General features: G+C 56.6%; 1 protein-coding gene across 1 annotated transcript; it reads right to left on the bottom strand.

Annotated features, from left to right (window-relative positions):
• Window positions 1–266: 266 nt before the first annotated feature.
• On the bottom strand, window positions 267–11629 carry TBX21 (T-box transcription factor 21; the record flags this gene model as incomplete). The annotated part of the gene is made up of 6 exons (XM_079797757.1): window positions 267–885; window positions 1124–1185; window positions 1335–1493; window positions 1981–2102; window positions 2447–2601; window positions 11139–11629. The coding sequence occupies 6 exons, from the start codon at window positions 11627–11629 to the stop codon at window positions 267–269; spliced, it is 1608 nt and encodes a 535-aa protein (XP_079653883.1).
• Between the last annotated feature and the right edge of the window lie 7908 nt (window positions 11630–19537).

Genomic DNA, 19537 nt, shown 5'->3' with positions numbered 1-19537 from the left:
AGACCTTCTTGTTCTGTTTTCTGTTCTCCGGCTGGGAGCCCACAGCCGGAAGCAGCACCAGGTAAATGACTGTAGTTAGGGCACAGGGCGGGGAGGGAACACTCCTTGGGCCAAGGAGCAGCCGGTGAACCCCAGAATTCTTTTGCTCCTCCCCCCCCCTCTTTCCCCACCAACTACAAAAGGAGAAGGAACAGAGGGAGCTGGGGACTGCTCAGTCCTGAGTCCGTTGTCCGCGTTAGCTGGTGTCCTCCAGCCGGGTCATCTGCTCAGTTGGGAAAATAGTTATAAAACGGGCCTTCGGTTTCCTTATCAAAAGGAGAAGGGGCCCCGGCAGGGGAGGAGCTGTCGCCACTGGAAGGATAGGGGGACACACGTCTCCTTTTAGAGTCTCCTTCGCCCAGTCCCGAATCCCCGGACTCTGGCCGGATGGGGGCGATGTCCGTCCACAGCGAGGGGGAGCCCTGGTCCTCCAGCGCCCGCGCCTCTGAAGCACCAGGACCCGGTTCCATGGGCAGAGTCCGCATGGGGCGGAACCAGCTGGCCGGGCCCATCTTGGGAGGGTACTGGGGGGCCACGGGCCAGCCAGCTCCGGGTGCCAGGACCTCCTGGCCTCTGTAGTAGGACATGGTGGGCCCGGGGGCCGAGGGCAGGAACGCAGGCTTCATGCTGACGGCTCGAAACTCGGCCTCGTAGCTGTGGTCCCGGGGGGCCCCCAACCAGTAAGGCTGGGGGACCATATCCTTGGCCTGGCCGGGAAGGTCGGGGTAGAAACGGCTGGGAACGGGATACTGGTTGGGTAGGAGCGAAGAGTAGTGGTCTCCCCCAAGCAATTGGCAGTTGGGTCCAGGCGGGGAGGGGACACTGGTGTCAACAGATGCATACATGCTAAAAAAAAAAAAAAATTAGAGGCAAGAAGACAGGGGTCAGGAGCAGTACTGGTCGCCTGTGAGCCTGCCTATGGCACAGGCCTCCCTGGTCCTTCTCCCCTGGCCCACCCGCCCTCCAGCACCCATCCCAGTCTCTCCCACCCTCAGGGGCAGAGAGGAAAGTGGGCGGGGCATGTGCCTGGGGTCCCAGGCTCAGGAGGGCTCTGCAAAGGTGAATTGAAACCAGTGGCACTTACGACTCAAAGTTCTCCCGGAACCCTTTGGCGAAAGGATTGTTATCGATTTTCAGCTGAGTAATCTGGAGAGAGGGGAAGTAGAGAGCCCTGAGTCCTGAGTGTGGGGCTAGGAAACTTCCAAAACCCCTCCCAGGGGAGACTGGGGGCCCCCTCCCCCCGTCCTCCCCTCCCCAGGATCGGGACCTCACTCGGCTGCGGGGGCGGCCCTCACCTCGGCGTTCTGGTAGGCCGTCACGGCGATGAACTGGGTTTCTTGGAAAGTGAAGACATGCGTGTTGGAGGCACTGCAGGCCGCCTCCGTCTCTCCTTCCTTCACCTCGACGATGTGCAGCCGGGGCTGGTACTTATGGAGGGACTGGAGCACAATCATCTGAGGGGGAGCAGGAAGGTTGTGGGGTGGGGAGGAGGGAGTTCGAAGGATATTCCCCCCACCCTGAGGGCATCCTGTCCATTCCCCTGCCCTGACACCGTGCAACTGCTCCCAGGCCTTCCGCCGCCCGTCCCCAGCTCCTCGGAGGCGCCAATTCTACCCCCCCCCCCCCGTTTCCTCTCCCCAGCCGCCCATGGTGACCAGGCTGTTAGCACCAACAGGGCGCTTCAGGGCATCCATGCCCTGGGACACAGCTACCGACTCCATGCCCAGCATGGTACCGGAGCGGTGGCAGCCTGGCATTTGGCCTGAATGGGACACCCTTTGTGCCCCGAGATTCAGCTTCTCCCCACCTCAAGGTGGGTGGAAGAAAACAGTCCGAGAGGAAGAAAAGTGACTCTTCCACAACAGTATCATCCTGCAGGCTACCCCTCCCCTCCCCCCAACCCTCCCCCACCCCGGGCTGGCCCTTGGGGTGGAGTCCCACCTGAGTGGCATTGTTGGAGGCCCCTTTGTTGTTCGTGAGCTTCAGTTTCCCGAATGAAACTTCCTGGCGCATCCAGTGGGCTCCCGTGTTGGGGGAATCTGGGTGGACGTACAGGCGGTTTCCTGCAGACAGTTAACCTGTGAGGCATGCAGCCCCCAGGGCCAGACCCACAGTGATGTGGGCCTTTGCCTGCTCCGAAGGGGATACCAAAAAGGGTGCCGCGGGAGGATCAGACGAGGCAGGGCGAGGGGAGGTGTGGGCAGGGGACAGAGCAGAAGACTGGCCAGAGTCAGGTAGAAAAGAAATGACAAACAGAATGGAGGCGAGAAGTGGGAGGGGATGGGGTAGGGTGGGATGGGGAATTAAATCCTAGGTGCCGGGTGCAGGAACTCGAAGGTTCCTCCTGAATCCACTAGGGGGCGTCTCGGAGGAAAAGCGTGCCCACTCCCCCCAGGCGGGCGCATACCTGGCATGCTGCCCTCGGCCTTTCCGCACTGCACCCACTTGCCGCTCTGATACCGCCAATGGTGCTGGTCCACCAAGACCACGTCCACGAACATCCGGTAATGACTGGTGGGCTCCAGCCCAGCCACAGTGAATGACAGGAATGGAAACATCCGCCTGGGGAGACAGAGACCCACCAATACCCATCAGCCCCCAACCCCTCGGACAGCCACACCTCGTGCAAAGGCCACCCGTGGTGTGCTGGGTCGGCTTCCATCCCTCGCGACAGCCAACTGGGCATGTTCAGGAAGTTTGCCCACCATTCGTTCAACAGCCATTAAGTTATATAAACTCGCAGTGAAATACAGGGTGGGGCAAATGCAGGTGTACAGCTGCGACTACGCGAAACACAGGGTTTATTATTGTATTATTTCCCATACGAACGACTGTAACCCTACTTTTGCCCCACCCTGTACATTATATTATAAACTGAGGTAATGAACACTAAAAAATTCATCACTTTCCAAAACTTTGACTACATTTTCCTATGATCTCTGCTGCTGGGGTTATTTATGTCTATTATACCTAATAACCAATAACGTACAGACTCCGTGACTCTTCTTCCCAACTCCACGCTCAGTGATATCACACGGGGCGCTTGAAATCAGCCGTCGCAAGAGTATTGATACCATGGAAATCAGCAAACTGTGAATCAGGGCTTCCGGAAACGTTTTTCTCTCAGAGGGCCAGTGGCCAGACATTAGCTGTCACCACTAGACATTTGCTTCCCAGGGGAGACCAAAGCCTCAAGCCAGCCCCCCACAGGCAGTTCCTACTAAGTCCTCAGGCCACAGTCCCCCGAGCCCTGGCCCGGCCTCCATCCAACATACATCCTCTCCGCTGTGGCTGTCACGGTGCTGACACACGCCTCGCCTCATCGCACCCATCCACGGGCTCTCCCTGCCCCATCCTTCTGGGCCTTGATGTCTGTCGTAGGGACTGCCCCAGGCCTGGGCCTTCAGAGAAGCAGCTAAAGTCCTAAGGGGAGCTTTCCATCTACCTGCAAGAGGGCTCTCTCAAGCACAGTCCTCATACGTGAAGTCCTGGCTCCCAGGGAAAGTGGAGGAAGCTGGTGTTGGAACGCTGCATTATTGTGCCAGAGTAATAAATTCAGAGAAACAGGCTCTCCCGTACCATAACAATTTCCACCACCATCACCATCACCATTGTCCCTACACGCATCACACCTCCACCATCACCACCATCACTACAACCACCACCTCCACCATCACCACAGCCAGCATTTCCATAGCACCATCATTACAGGATCCACTCCACCATCACCACAACCAACACCTCCACCATCATCATCACTACAATTACCCCCTCCACTACAGCCACCATCTCTACCAGCAGCGGCCATCATCATCGCCAATGGCTCAGCCTTCCTCTTCTTTTTTTTCTTTTCTTTTTTTAAAATTTCTTTATTGATTAAGGTGTCACATATTTGTCCTCATCCCCCCATTCCCATCCCACACCCCTCCCCACGGATGCCCCAACCCCCTGTTGAACTTAACCATTGGTTAGGCTCATATGCATGCACACAAGTCCTTTGGTTGATCTCTCCCCCCTCCCCCCACCCTCCCCTATCCTCCCTCTGAGGCCCGATAGTCCGATCGATGCCTCCTTGTTTCTGGTTCTGTTCTTGTTCATCAGTCTATGTTGTTCATCATTTCCCCTAGATGAGCGAGATCATGTGTCACTAGAGATATACTTATATGAACTGAATGTGAGATGAGCAATAATAGTTATGCTGACAGGCAAATGAATCAGTCTGTAGTGAGTTTCTTTCTGGACCAACAGTTCTTTTGAGACCCAATACCAATGTCCACCAGTTCCTTATGTGTACATGTCGGCACTGACCCCTCAGCTCTGGATGGTGGACAAATGGTGGTAATGCAGGTTCGATTCCCTCTGGTTGGGTCTTGGCCGGACCCAGGGGCACGGCTTCACCCGGACCCAGGGGCACGTGGCTCAGCCTTCCTCTTCTAACACAAGCAGGAAGAGCAGCGTTTTCAGGATATCAGTGTTACCCTCATCAGAATTATTTTTCATTCCCACACACTTCTCCCCTCCTCCTACGAGAAGTTCTGTAAGATGGGAAGAAAGACTAGTCCATGAGTCAGGAAACCTGGAGGCAAGAGACTTTCAGGGCCCAAGGAACAATATTGGGTGGATCCTAGTCCCTAGAGGGTCCCACAGAAACACCCTTAATAACCTTGGGAGTGGGGAGAGGGAGACCTCACTGGTTTGCCTGTGGACTGAAGGGTCCCGGGTTCGATCCCCAGTAGAGTGTGTGCAGGAGGCAGCCAATTAATGAGTCTCTTTCATGGTTGATGTTTCTATCTCTCTCCCTCTCCCTTCCTCTTTGAAATAAATAAAAATATATATTTTAAAAAATAACCTGGGGAGGAGGGAACATTATCACATTCCTGTCTTCCTCAGACTCTCCTGGGCTGAGATCAAGAGACTTACCTGCCCTAATTGAATAAGTTAATTGTCAAACCAAATCTCAGCTTCTTCACCCGTAAATGGAAATAATGACTCCCGCCCATCTTTTCTCTGACAGCTGTTAAGCAGTTCACAAGATGTGAAACTCAGCTCGCCCTCTCTCCCATCCCACCTCCATCCCACCTTCTCCCAGGCCCAGAGCTGTCAGAGCCCTCTGGCCAGGCTGAAGGACCCTGAGCAAGGGCCCAGAGTTCCACTCCAGAGTCCCAGGGGCTCGGTAGGCCAGTCGACTTGAGAAATCAAAGCTTAGGAATGAGGCCTTGAGCAACAGAGGGTGGGAGAATATTTTCAACCCATTCCTACCACCAACTCATTCTCCAGCAGTGGTCAGGTCCCTCACTCATTTCCTATATGGTTGGTCACAGGTTCCTCCAACTTGTAGGAATCAAGGGTCAGAAGGGAATATATTCACTGAGTCTCTGCTTATGCAGTAGCCAGTTCATTGAACCAGTCCTTTGAGATATAAAATGTTATTTCCAGCCCTAACCGGTTTGGCTCAGTGGATAGAGCGTCGGCCTGCGGACTGAAGGGTCCCAGGTTCGATTCCGGTCAAGGGCATGTACCTTGGTTGCAGGCACATCCCCAGTGGGGGTTGTGCAGGAAGCAACTGATTGATGTTTCTAACTCTCTATCCCTCTCCCTTCCTCTCTGTAAAAAATCAATAAAATGTATTTTTTTTTAATGTTATTTCTAGCCCTTGCCGGTTTGGCTCAGTGGCTAGAGCGTCAGCCTTCGGACTGAGGGGTCCCGGGTTCGATTCCGGTCAAGGGCATGTACCTGGGTTGTGAGCACATCCCCGGTGGGGGGTGTGCAGGAGGCAGCTGGTCGATGTTTCTCTCTCATCGATGTTTCTAGCTCTCTATCCTTCTCCCTTCCTCTCCGTAAAAAGTCAATAAAATATATATTTTAAAAAATGTTATTTCCAATTTGATACTTGAAGAAAACGAGGCTTGAAGAGGTTTGGTGATGGCTCCTTGCGGGGAGAGCAGAGCGGGGACTCCTGACTGTGGTCTCCGTCCCTCCATCTCGCTTATCACTCGCACAGGGAAACGGAGGGCACACAGGAAGAGGATGGGCGAAGGGGAGAGGAGAAGGGAGGTCTCAATTTCACCCTAAAAGTCTAGAATCACCACCAGCTGGAATCCCAAAATAGCCCCTGATTTACATAACACTTCGCTGGGAAGGAACAGGGAGTAAAGATGGGTCTGGTGCCAAACTGAGACCCCCCAAAAGATCACTGACCATTCTGCTCTCAGAGGACAGGGTCCAAGACCCCAAATTCCCCTAAAGACCATCCTACCGTGAAATATGCACAGCACCATCGTGTCCCTCCCCCATCACCAACACCTCTGACGTGCGCCAATTCCCTGCCATTAAGTACAAAACTTAAAAGGAGACCTTTTTGTCAGTCATGTTGGCAAAATGTTTCAAAATTGGTAATAATTTATGTAATGTTGATGGGCCTGCGGGAAATGGGTCCTCTCGTACTGGTGGGGGTGGTGCGAATTGGTACCACCTTTTAGGAGGGTTCTCCGGCCCTGCCTGGTGCCCAGCAAGAGGCAAACTGTACTCCCGATCACGGGGTCCCCTCCTCCCCCCAACCTCAGAGCCACTTCATAGAAATCCAACGGCCATTAGCAAACAGCCAATCAGAAAGCAAAGCTGGTTTCATCTGCCCTAAGAGAAATAAAGCCAGTCGGCCCAAATGAAAGCAGCCTGAAAGCTAAAAATACTTTTGAAAGATTTATAAAGTTCTTGGAATTGGGAATGTAGAGAAGGGGAAAACCCCAATAGCTGTGAGGCCAAGCGACGGAGGATTGTGTGGGCCCAAGACTGCTTTATCCACCCCTAGCTTCACATATACGTACCCAAATGCAAATCGAGCTACTTAACAACGGACCTTCCCAAAGTTATCTTAATTATAATAATCAACTAATCACACCCAGAAACATGGGGATTGCCAGCAATTAATGTACACCCACACACACCCCCACACGCAGACACCAGCCTCTCTTCCTCTACTGAGAATGTCTACCGTCAACCAGCCGTGCTCGCCAGCACATTCAAAGCGCAAATACAGTGCCGCACAGGAACACAACGCAGGTCTGAGGTGGGCACCCTCAGGCACCCCACCTCTCCACAGACACACAGACGTGACCATAAAGGAGGTCTCCAGGTAGTCAGTCAATCAGTTGCTCCTCCATTTCGCCCTCCCGCTCCACCTGAGCTGCCTGGATCTGTCTCTGGGCCTGGAGTCGCCGCCTGCTCCCTGGAGGAGACTATGACTGTGCTGTGGTCCACACTGGGGGGTGGGACCAGGGTGGGAGGGAGAGGAAGGATCTGGGAGCAAGTGAGTCAGCTCCACGCAAAAGGCTGTAGGGCTGTGGGTGGGCCTGGGCTGGAAGGATCTTTCAGAGAGGAAGAAGGCCGTGGGTGCTGTGGTGACTGGCAGGTCACTGGAACCCACAGAGGGACAGGCCAGCCTGCCAAGGCAGAAGGACAGAAAGGGAGCTGTCCTCTGAGCCCAACTCTTACGGCTCAGAAGCCAGTGGCAGGAGAAAATGGCTGCCAACTCCCCAGATCACTGGCGCCCAAGCTCAGATACGGGGTGATTGAGGGCTGGTGGGACTGAATTGGGGGTGGTGTGTCCTCTGCCCCTTCCACCCACCGTGTGGACCCTGAGGCCTCATCCAGGGGAGGAATCAGAGGAGATGGTGAGGGACCACTGTTCTCTTCCAAATGAGAGCCCACAGTGTCTGAAGGAGTCCCTCGGGGTGGATCAAAAGTGTGATGGCTGGCCCTGCCGGTGTGGCTCAGTGGTTGAGTGCCAACCTATGAACCCAGAGGTCACTATTCCTGTCAGGGCACATGCCCAGGTTGCGGGATCAATCCTCTGTGGGGGGCGTGCAGGAGGCAGCGGATCAATGATTCTCTCTCATCATTGATGTTTCTCTCTCTCCCTTCCTCTTTGAAATTATATATATTATATTATATATGTATATACATATAAATATACATATTTTTAAAAGTGTGAGGATTGTAAAACACACACACACACACACACACACACACACACACACACACAAGCGTGCACGCTTATGAATCAATCGGGGAAATTTGACGATATTTAGGTATTTCTTTTCAGGTTTGCAAATGGTATTGTGTTTATTTTTTAAAAGTCATTTTTAGAGGTACATAAAAGAATATTTAAGGATGAAATATTATTGTGTCTAGGATTTATTAATTCTTTACACTATCACTAATATAGGTGCAGACCAGAGGGGTAGAAGTGAAGTGAGTGAGGATAAAGAAGAAACAAGACTGGATTGGCGTTGATAACTGTAGAAGCTGGGTTGGGTCAATGCAGGGAGGTCGGATACATTTTTCTCTTCACTTTGTATATACAAATTGACCTTTGACAACACAGGGGTTAGGGGCCCCAAACCATGTGCAATCGAAAATTCACTTATGACTTTTGACTCCTCCAAAACTTAACTACTAATAGCCTACTGTTGACTAGTAACTGAAGCCTAACAGATAACAGAAACAGTCAATTAACATATTTTACCTGTTATATGTATATCCTTAGAATAAAGTAAGCTAGAGAAAAGAAAATGTAACTAAGAAAATCATAAGGACGAGTAAGTGCATTTATAGCATTTATTTTTTAAAAGGGTGTATACGTTAAGAAGCTCAGTTCAAACTCATATTGTTTGAGGGTCAACTATACTGAAAAAACATTTTTTTTGTTAATCCTCACACAAGCATATTTTTTCCCATTGATTTTTAGAGAGAGTGTGAGGGAGGAAAGAAGGAAAGAGAGAGAGAAACATCAATGTGAGAGAGACATATTGACTAGTTGCCTCCCGCATGAGTCCTGACTGGGGCCCAGGATTGAGCCTCAACCCAGGTATGTGCCCTTGACCAGGAATCAAACCCACAACCCTTTGGTTCATGGGCTGACGCTTTAACCACGGAGCACACCAGCCAGGACTATTGGAATTTTTCATCATTAAAAAAAAAGTAAGTGGATGAATCTAACAAGGAGACAACAAAACTTGTCAAGAGATTATTATTCAGCAGGAACATAAAGGGAAGAAGGAGGCTGTAGGGGCAGAGATGGGGACCCACACTCAAAGATGCATCCACACTCAGAGATGCATCCCCTGAAATACCTCCCTAAACAGCCTGTGAGCAGACCACAGCTGGCCCAGCACCCAGCAGGTCCCTGAAGTTCTGGCTGATGCTCCATCCACCTCATCTCTCAAGCCTGACAGCAGGCTGTGGGGAGACCCAGGTCCCAGGGTAGGAAGGCTTCCTGACCACACACAGGGTGGAGGCCCAAGTTCAGGTCTCTGTGTGACGGAATGTAAACCGTTTACGATCCCTGCGCCTCAGTGCCCTCAGCTGTATAATGGGGAGAGCGCCTGACCCACCTAGCGCACAGAGAAATAATGGAAGTGAAAGCACTCTGAATGCATCAAGGCCTTCGGTCAGTGTGGGTGCTGTTTTTACTCCCGGCCATGGGAGAAACCCAGGCAGATACCAGCTGGGTTCTGAAGCCAATTCTGCCAGCGACCAGTGTGCTGCGTAACCTCAGAAGAGTCTCTTACTGTCTCTGGGCCCGTTTCCTTGTCTGTGCAGGGAGGGGACTGAACACAATCTTCGGGGTCCCCTCATTCAAACACAATGCGACTAGAAGCCTGGGCTTGGGGGAGCAGAGAGGGATTATCAGAAGGCTTAGGAGATGAAGGTCATGCCACTGAGGACAATGCCAACACTCCTGGGTCCATCCCAGGGAAAGAGGAACAGCTCAGCCACTTGAGCCAACTGTGGTTGGTGGCCATGTCCCTCAATCCCAGGCCACCCCACAGAAATCAAGAGGGAAGAACGTTCCAGCAATATCCAGATTGAATGCCAACCCCAAGGCCCAGTACGGCCTCTCCCCCCTTTCTCCCCAAGCCCCATCCTTGGTATCAATACTTCCCAGGTCCACTGATGACACAGCCCCGCCACAGACAGGTCCTTGCTGGTCCCCTGCCCACCCGGGCCCTCCGGGGAAAGGTGGGTGCACACGCTCACACGTCAGACACAGGCAGGGCCTGCTCAGAGTCTTGCTTACTAAACAAATACCACACAAGTGGAGAGTTTCTCTTTCTTCCCCCCACGCAGGAGGCTCTCCCCGGAAGCAGCTCACCCAGCCCCAAGCCCTACCCACATGTACTGAGCTCAGGGGGCCCTACGCCATGGACCCGTGAATATGTGGACAGGATCTCAGGGGACAGACCTCAAAGGGTACAGAATACGGGACTGGCTGCCAGCGGGGACCCATGGGTTAGCTTCGCCTGCTTGTGCCCATGGGCACTTGTGCCCTCCGGTAAAGGCCTGTTTTTGGAAGGGATCTGTGCCCCACACACTCTTTACCAACCCCCCAACACACACACACACACACACACACACACACACACACACACACAGACACTCACACCAGACATAGGAACTCAAAGTACTACCGGAAAGGAAACTTGGCCACTGCGTCTCCATGTCACTGAATCCTAGTCGCCCCGCCCCGCCCAAAGCTGACCTGCGAACCACAGCAGCAGAAGGGCTGGGTGAGGTGGGCACCCGGGACCCCCCCCCAAAGATGAGCACTGGGTTACTGCCCGTTCCATTGCAAGACTCTGCCCTCCCCTGCCATTCCCCTACACACAAGGGCTAAGATAAGAGGTGTCCTGCCCAGTCAGACCCTCAACACTGCACGCCCTCTGCCTACTGCCACCCCGACTCAGGCAGAAAGCGGGGTGCACCCCAGTTCTGGGTGAACCCACCCCCAAGCCAAGGTGACTCTCATTGCACCCACTCTCCTCCATCCCCCTTTTTGAGTTCTGCCTGTTGGTGCAATCTCCCAGGAGCAGACAACACCCAGAACTTTTCACTCCCGTCTCCCTCCCTCTAAGCCCTAAACCAAAACAGTGAGGGAGACACTAGCAACGTCGAGAGAGATGATAGAGATAGAGATAGAGATAGAGATAGAGATAGAGAGAGAGAGAGAGAGAGAGAGAGAGAGAGAGAGAGAGAGATTAAAACACGCGCCCGAGCTGGGCGGGCGGGACCCAGGCAGCCGCCGGCGGCGCCGCACTCACCGGCCCTGCTTGGTGATGATCATCTCTGTCTGGTGCTGGTTGAACTTGGACCACAACAGGTGGTTGTTGAGCGCGACTCTCAGCTTCCCCGACACCTCCAGCCCGGCCGGCAGCGCGTAGTCCTCGCGGGGCCCGGGGTAGAGCCCGGCGCGCGGGTCTGGGGCCGCGTAGCCGTCCCCGGGCGGGTAGCCCTCGGCGCCCGGCGTCGGCGGGAAGGGCTCGCCGGGCCCGGGGAAGCCGGCGGCCTCGGGCCGGGGCGGGTAGGCGTAGGTTCCGAGGAAGCGGCCGGGCGGGGCGGACACCAGGGCGCCCCCGGCGTAGGGCGCCCCCAGGCTGGCGCCCCCGCGACGCTCGGCCGCGTCCTGCGCGCCCGGCTCCGGGTAGAAGTAGCGGTTCTGCGGGTCGGCGCCGGGCGCCCGGCCCTCGTCGCTCGCTGGCATCGGCTCCGTGCCCGTCAGCATGTCTCTGCAGCCCGGCTCCAGGATGCCCATAAGGGGCGGGCGGGCACCTCTCCGCGGCCGTCGGGGGCCGGCCCCCTCCGCGTGGGGGCGGCCCAGAGGGTCCGGGGCTGGAGGGCGGGGGCGGGGCGGGGCCCCGGGGGCGGGGGCCCCACCGCGAGGCGGCCTCGGACGCCTGGGTCCTGTGCCCGCGCTGGGCGGGCGGGCGGGCGGGCGGGCGCGCGGCGGCTCCGGGCTCCCTCTCCGGCGGGCCGCTGTCACGAGCGGCGCGGCGCCTTTGCTGTGGCTTTATGAAGCGCCCCGGGTCCCCCGCACACCCGCCACCTCGGCCCCGCCCCGCCCCGCCCCGCCCCCTCGTGGCTAATGCCTGACACATTCTACCGGGGCGGCTCGGACTAGGAGGGCCCCCGGGGCGGAGGGGGCGTCCCTGCGAGCCTCGTTCGCGCTGGAAGACGTGGCCTCCTGGGAGATCAGCGCCCCCGCCTGACACCCAGCCTGTGGACCCTCGTGGAAACCCCACCACCTGTGACGGCTCAGCTCCAGGCCCCTTCCTGCAGGGAGCCTTCGGCGCCGGCTCAGATGGGACGCAGGCTCCGTGCCATTTCCACCGGGAACGTCCAGCAGCCGTTCCTGGGTGCCACTGCGTGTCAGGCGCTGTGCTCACTTACACCCTTTCTCCGGGCCAGCGGCCCCGGTGGGCTGTGTCACATGCATCTTGTTCCTCTAGGCCCAGGGCGGGCCTGGAACCTGGTTCCTTGGGGGACACATCTGGCCACAGCCTCTGGCTGGCGGGGCCCTGGGCCAGGCGGGGCCCACAAAAGCTCCCTCGCTGGGCCTGGCACAGGGGCACTCTAAGTGGCACGGGGTTGCCGGTGCTGAGTCTCAGGGCTGGCTCTGTGCCTGTCACTCAGGTGTGTGTGACCTGGGCGAGTCCCTTCCCTTCCCTGACCGTCAGCCCCAGTGCCTCAGTAGATGGGGAACTGGTCTACTCTTCCTAGGGGCTGTGAGCCTTCCCTGAGCAGGGGTCCCCTGCAGCACCTCCCGTCTATCATCACACCTGGGGGGGGAGGGGGGGCAAGCTCTTGGAACGGATTCAGAAGCCGCTGGCAGGAAGGAAACCGGCCACATCTTCTCAGGTGATAGGACTACGGCTTTTCTGCCTCTACTTTTCCTTTTCTGCTGACTAATGTAGTAATATCCCTTTTGTGATGAAAACTATCCTTTTCCCCCCATTGAAAATGGCATCATTGGGAGTTTTCCTGTATATAACGATAAAACATACTCGTCTAGAAAACTTAGGCAGTAAAAGTAAAATCAGGACTGTGCAAATCACTCCAAATTTGTGATTCACTTTTCCGTGACCACCCTCCCTGACGTTACTCCCTGCACCCAGCCTCTCTGTCTTGTGTGTGTGTGTGTGTGTGTGTGTGTGTGTGTGTCCACATGTGTGCACGTGCATGTGTACACGTGCACACACACCAGCAGGTAATTTTATATAAACACCACACATTCTGCTTTGTAATGTGTTTTTCTCTTTCACTCCACAAGGTGTCATGGAATTTTTTGCATGTCAATATATAGATAAAGATTCACATTTGAAAAGAGTGTTTTGAAAAATACTTTCATCTGGTAAAGGCTAACCTTTCCTCTCCCCTGCCCGCCCTCCCCCCCCCCCCGCCCCCCCGGCCCTCTTCAGTCCTCCCCTGGGGGCTGGCCCCATCTCCACGTCTCTGCCCCAGCCCAACAGGGCTTCACCCTTAGGCGTCCATGGGGACTCTCTGCTCCCAACTAGAGCTGAACCAAGAGGCAGGTTGGCAGGCGAAGGCAAAGCTGGGGACCCCAGGGGGCGGGCATGACCCAGGGAGGGTGGGGGGAGAGAGAATCAGCACATCCCCTGAGGATGGAGGCCAGATACTCGGCGGCACCAGGACCCGGGAAAGGCCCCCTCCCACCCTCTTACCCATCATTCCCTCATGCTTTAAGGAAGGCGGGAGTTTCTGCCTGCTATTCCAAGTGGGGCGGCATTGCTCGAAAGAGAGGGTGACCTTGGGACCCTTGGCTACATGGGATCCTTTTGGGAAACATGTGAGATTCCAGTAGGACTTCCCGGAAAGACTGTCCCCAGGAGACATGAGACACCTCTTTGGGGGGAACTTGGCTAAGTGCTTGGCTGTGGACGGCCAAAGCGAGTGTTGTCCTCCCTTGCTCCCCGCCTGCCTCTGAACAGGATGGCCTGGAGCTCCCACCCAGCTTTCTGGGGCCGGAGAGATTAGGAGTCTCAGAATCAGGTGGGCCTGGGGACGTGTCCCCGGAGGGAGAGGGTGGCTGGGGGTGGTATTCCTATAACCTGATGGACTGTCAGAGGGTCTTACAACCTGGCTCGTCAACCACACATGGCTCACCCCCCTCCCTCCAATTCCTTCCACCCAAAAAAGAAAGTGCTTGTGAAAAGCGGGGGCTGAGTGGCCCAGGTGTCACCACTGCCAGTCCCGCCCCTCTGCCAGCTTGGGTGAGAAGAAGACACTTCCTCCTCCTCTTGCCACCTCCCCTCTTCCCAGGCCGCAGGGCTGGAGTGGTGGGAAGGAGGAGCAGGAGAGGAGGCCCCCTAGGGTCCCCTGACTGCCCTGTCACTGCCTCCCCCAGCCCCTCTCTCATCCCATCAACCCACTGGGCGTCCAGAAGGCTGGCCCAGGCGGGGCAAGGGACCAGCGATGCACAGAAGTGTGTCCAGATCGGAAGGGTCACAGTTATGAGACCGGTAGAGAGTCAGTGTGGGAAACTGATTTACCGAACTCACACACTGCACCCGCGGCACAGCCAGGCAAGAACCCGGCCCGTCTCCTGATCCAGTGCTCTACCCTGCAGAATATGTGCTTTTCCATTTTGAGGAAGAACAATAATAATAAGTGAAAAGCCATATGATCACAGAAAAGGACCCAGAAAAGGTTTGGAAAACGGAAAATTGCCCCTAACCACCAGCCTGGAGACGGGTGTTCTTCACCCTGTTGTCCTCTGTGTGTATTCAGGCTTCTTTTCAAGCCGGTTTCCATCAAGACCCCAAACGAGGACGGCTCCTCTGATGTCATGCTGCACGGTCACACCTGTGGCTGCGGACGGTGCCATGAAGCTGTTACAATGTGGATTCCGGAGACCCGCTTCTAGAGAGTGTGAGTCCCAGGCCTGTGGCAGGTCCCCAGAATCTGTGCCTTTCAGAAGAACTCCAGCCCTGGCCAGTTCGCTCAGTGGTTAGAGTGTCAGCCCATGGACCAAAGGGTCTCAAGTTCGATTCCCGGTCAAAAGTACACACCTTAGTTGTAGGTTCCCAGTTAGGGCATGAGTGGGAAGCAACCAATCAATGTGTCTCTCTCACCTCGATGTCCCCCCCCCCTCTCTCCAGGCCCCCTCCCTTACACTCTCTCTAAAAATCAATGGGGAAAAATATCCTCACTTGGGTGAGGATTTTTTAAAAGAGAAGAACTTGAGGGAGTCCACGCGTCCCACTCTCAGGCCCCTCCCACTTGGCTCTCCCATCTCCAAGTCATGTCCCAACATAAGAAAGGCAGTGTGCCCCGCCCTCCTGGCTGTGCGCTCCTCAGTGGGGGAAGGCTTAGTGTCCGAGGAAGGCTGCTCCGGGCATCAGGAAGATTTTCCCACAGAAGCTCCAGGACTAGACCATAGACTCCTCACCCCGGAATCTGACGGCCACCCGGCTTCTCTCCTTAAAATGTGTGGAGCACGTAGCTCCCCAGGGACCTAGAAGGCTCTTGAAAGGGCTGATACTGCAAGGTGTGGGGAAGGCTGAGCGGCAAGTACATGGGGGAGCTGGGGAGGGGATGGCTGTTAGTGGAGACTCAGAACACAGGGCCCCCGGCACCCAGGATTTTGGCCCTCTACCCTGCTGGGCACAGCCCGAGAGGCTGTAAGAGGGTAGATGAGTGAGAGAGATGGGGGCAGCGTGTTGGGGAGGAGGCAGGAAAAGAGAGAGAGAGAGCACGTGAGAGGCCTGGGCTGCGTTTCTGAAAGAGAAATTTAGAGATGGAGAGGGACAGGGACCACAAAGTCAGAAACCCAGAACGTGACTCAGTGGGAAAGTCTCGGGCCCAGCACGAGGGGAAAGCAGAAGACAGGGAGTGGGGCCGGTGAGCGGGAGGTCCACAGAAGCAGAGGCACCTGTGGGTCACGTGGGTCCCTGAGGCTGGGCCAGAGGGAAGCAGGATGGCTGGCTCGCAACCCCAATTCCAACCCTCCCTGGCGGTGTGGCCTGTTAAGTATCTTAACTTCTCTGGCAAATGGAGCTAATAGACCTTCTTCCGGGTGAGCTGGGTCTCGGTGAGGGGTGAGGCAGTGCCGAGGCCGAGGGGTTCTGTCGCAAGGCAGAAGCAGAGCAGAGCAACAGGCCGTGCTGAACTGCTCCTCCGCCAAGCTGCCTGCATCCTCCTGTTCCTCCCTGGGTCATCCGTTGGTCCCCACAACGTGTCCTTCAAACCCAGCCTCCAGCCCCCACTAAGGGCCTGGGCCGAAAGGGAACCTCCATAAGACCTCCCCCCGGCCCAAGGCCCTTACACCACCATTCCTGAAGACTCGTGTATTGAGGGCTGGGATGGGCCAGACCCAGGGAGTCTAGGATCACAGAGATGAATTAGGCTTAGCCCCTTGCCCCCAGGAGCTCCGAGCAAGGTGACCTCAAGGGCTGGAGTTCTGAAGCCCCTCAGTCTATTTGCCCCTTAGGTGTGGACTCGTCACACACCAGTCTGTGCACATACATCACCCAAGCGTGCACACACGCACCCTCCACGGAGTTACGCTAGACAAACCCTCCTTCTCTCGTCGCACATCCAGCCTCCCTGAGTTCCCTGGACATCTGCCTGGCTCACCCCCACCCGCCCTGAGCTCCCTCCCCTTCTGGGTCCAGACTGCCAGGCCTTCAGAGAGCATGGCCGGAACCATTGGATTAACAGCCAGCGAGGGCACAAGCCGAGTGACAGGCACCTGTAGAACCCCTCCCCCCATGACAGCTGCAGGAGTTCCGAGTCCCCAACACCCAGCACCAGGTGGTCAGTGTGGGCTCCTCTCAAGGTCAAGGGCTCTGGGTTCTCCCATCCAGGCTGGCTCGCCCTTCCCCACCCCACACGTTCCTCAAGGCTGGGCAGTCCTTACCCTTTGGCCCCAGGCCACGCCCGGGTCCTTCTGCGTGGCGGTCCTTCTCCCTCGGTGGGCATCCTAGCTCCCTATCTCGGATCATCTCTTCTCTCTAGTCTCTAACCACTCTCACCCAGGCCCCAGCTCTTCACACAAGATCCACACACACCCACACCCACGCAGCACCCCACCCCACCCCACTGTGCTCCCAGGCTAGGGTTCCTGCACCCCCTGAAGCAAGGTTAATTAAGATGTCAGGCACTGGAGCAGCTCTGTGTGGATGGGGCATGCCAGGTTAGGGACAGGCAAGCTGAGCTTCAGGGAGGCCCTGGGGAGAGGCTGTGTCCCCCCACCCCCTTCCTGGGGAATCTCAGTAGACAGGCCCTTAATCTCAGGCAGGAAGCAGGGTCTGGTTACCAGGAGTGGGGGTAGGGGGAATACCCAGGGCTTTGGGTAAAGGGAGCTGGGGGGGGGGGGGCGGGTAGAGGAAAAAAAAAAAGAGTTGAGTGGGATACAGGCCCAGGGGTTAACCCCTTCACAGCCAGGCTCCTCTGTGTTTCCCATGCTCTGTTCTTGGAGCTGCACAACCCCCTGGCCCCGTCCGGCCAGGCATCCCCTCTGAGGCCACGCCAGCCACAGGGCCTTTGGCCACAGGACAGCAAACAGCCCCTGCCCGGCCCCCTCTCCCCAAGGCCCTCTCCTGGCTTCCTGTGAGCCACGTATCCCTGTGTGCCCCACGGCTCCATGAGGCTCTCGGGCCTCCTTCTGAGTCGGTGTTTCTCTGCGATCTTTGTCTGCTGCTGCGGCTCTCAGCGTCCCCGAGCCTCTGCCGGCGGCACAGCGTACCTTCTTCACATCCCCCGCTGTCTTTGGGGTAAAATCCGCCTGCTTGTCCTGGTGCAGGTTCTGTAACTCTCCCTCTGTGAGTGTCCCTCTGCTTTCCCTGGGGCTCTGAGTCTGTTTATGTCTCTGTCTCCATGTCTCTCTGTCTCTCTCAGCGTCTTCAGGTCTATCCAGGTCTCCGTGTGCCTGCTGCACGTCTGTCTCTCTGTCTCTCTGTCTGTCTGGGACTGGGCTTCCATCTCTGAATCTGCCCTGGGCCTGTCTGCCTCCGGCCTGAGGCACTTTGGCTCGTCCATCTGGTTAACCGTGTGGGGTGGGGACAAGATAGGGACAGACTTATGGACTGGACCAGGGATGGATGAAAGAGGAGGGGGAAAGGGGACACAGGCAGTAGTGGGTGCCTGAAGCAAGCTGGCCAGCCCTGACATGCCAAGAGGAAGCTGTGCCAGGCCAGTGGGCAAGGGATTGATGGGCATGGCAGGGAGCACAGCTGGCCGGGGGTACACGGGCAGAGCTGCACCGAAACGGAAACAGGTCGAATGGGAAGGACCCAGAAGCAAGTGGAAACACCACTGGGGAGCTCTGGGTTCTGATCCCGACTCCACCACTAGCCGCTGATGATCCCGGGCTGGGCGCTGGCCCTCTCTGCGCCTCCGTTTTCTGCTCTGTAGAATGAGACAGTCAGCAGACACCGTCCTCTAGAATTCTGTGAGAGAGCAGGTGGGGGGTGGGGCAGAAGACTTCCCAAAACCCAGCGCAAGAGGCTGTCGCTGAGGAGGATCCCTAAGTCCCCTCCAGTACCAACGTCCTCTGTGTCTGGGATTCAGCTGGAGGCAGGACCGAGGGAGGAATGGAAGTTAGACAGTAAGAAGGACTTCCTGCCAGGCAGCAGGAGGACAAGGAGGCCCCTGATTCTCCTCCCAGCGGTCCTGGGGTCCCCCTCTGTTGGGGGTAGGGGTGGAGGGGCAGGGTAGGGGCGGGGGGGGGTCAGCAGCTGGATAATTAGCCGTGGCTCTCAGGCCCTGGGGGAGGGGCCGCTGGACTGAGAAACCAACGCAAAGTGACAGGGCAGTTTTGACACGTGGTGGAGCTGACGGGCCCAGGGGCTGGGGCTTTGGTGTGTGTGTGTGTGTGTGTGGAGGGGGTGACAATCCCATCAGATGATTAAAAATAGGTCAGAGGGAAGAAGCCGCAGCCGGCACTGGGCCGTGGTGAGAATGCCATGTAGCTTCCCCAGGGCTGCTGGCCAAAGTGGGGGCTGGGGGGGGGGGGGCTGAGGAGTATTTGCAGGGGGTGGGTGAGCTAGGAGTGGGGACAAGAAGGCTGCAGGCCCGGCAGCCGCCCTCGGTCTCCCACACAGCCCTGTCTCCTGGGGACAATTTGGAATTCTACCTGCCGGCCACCTCCTGGCCCTCCTGCCGTGCCATCTTCCTCCTCAGAGATGCCGCTCTCCCTCTGCCCACCCGACCCACCCACCACACGTACACAAGTTCTGTGCCAGAAACAGCGAGGCGATCGCCCCCTCGGTGAGCCCTGCGTAGCTTCTGGTCTCAGGTCGTCCTGCTGCACGGTGGCTGGCTGACTTATTCCACATGCCTTGCCATCTGAGCAAATTCACCTACTGATGCCCTTCTGACACCTGCCAACGCCGCCTGCTGCTTGGAGCCCACTTTGGCCCTCCAGCTAGTGCTCAGAGGTCCCCCTTCCCTCCCCCCTCCTTTCCCTCCTTCTCAACTCCTGCCACGAAGCATAACAGTGGCCTGGGAAAGGCAGAGAGCAAGGAGGAAGGAGGTCGGAGACCCAGGAGCCTGGGGCAGGCTGATGGCCTCCAGGACGTCAGATGGAGGCCAAGCAGCTGTCTGGATGGTACAGAACGGAGACACCTGGTGGTGTTCCCTCTATTTAAGCAATTTAGAGCCACCTCCCACCTCCTCCACTCAAGGTTGGGAAGTTCTCGCA

Source organism: Cnephaeus nilssonii (assembly GCF_951640355.1).
Source record: "Cnephaeus nilssonii genome assembly, chromosome: 19".
In the NCBI taxonomy this organism is placed as follows: domain Eukaryota; kingdom Metazoa; phylum Chordata; class Mammalia; order Chiroptera; family Vespertilionidae; genus Cnephaeus; species Cnephaeus nilssonii.
Note: the sequence above shows the minus strand (reverse complement) of the source record. Positions and strands in the feature narration are given on the sequence as shown.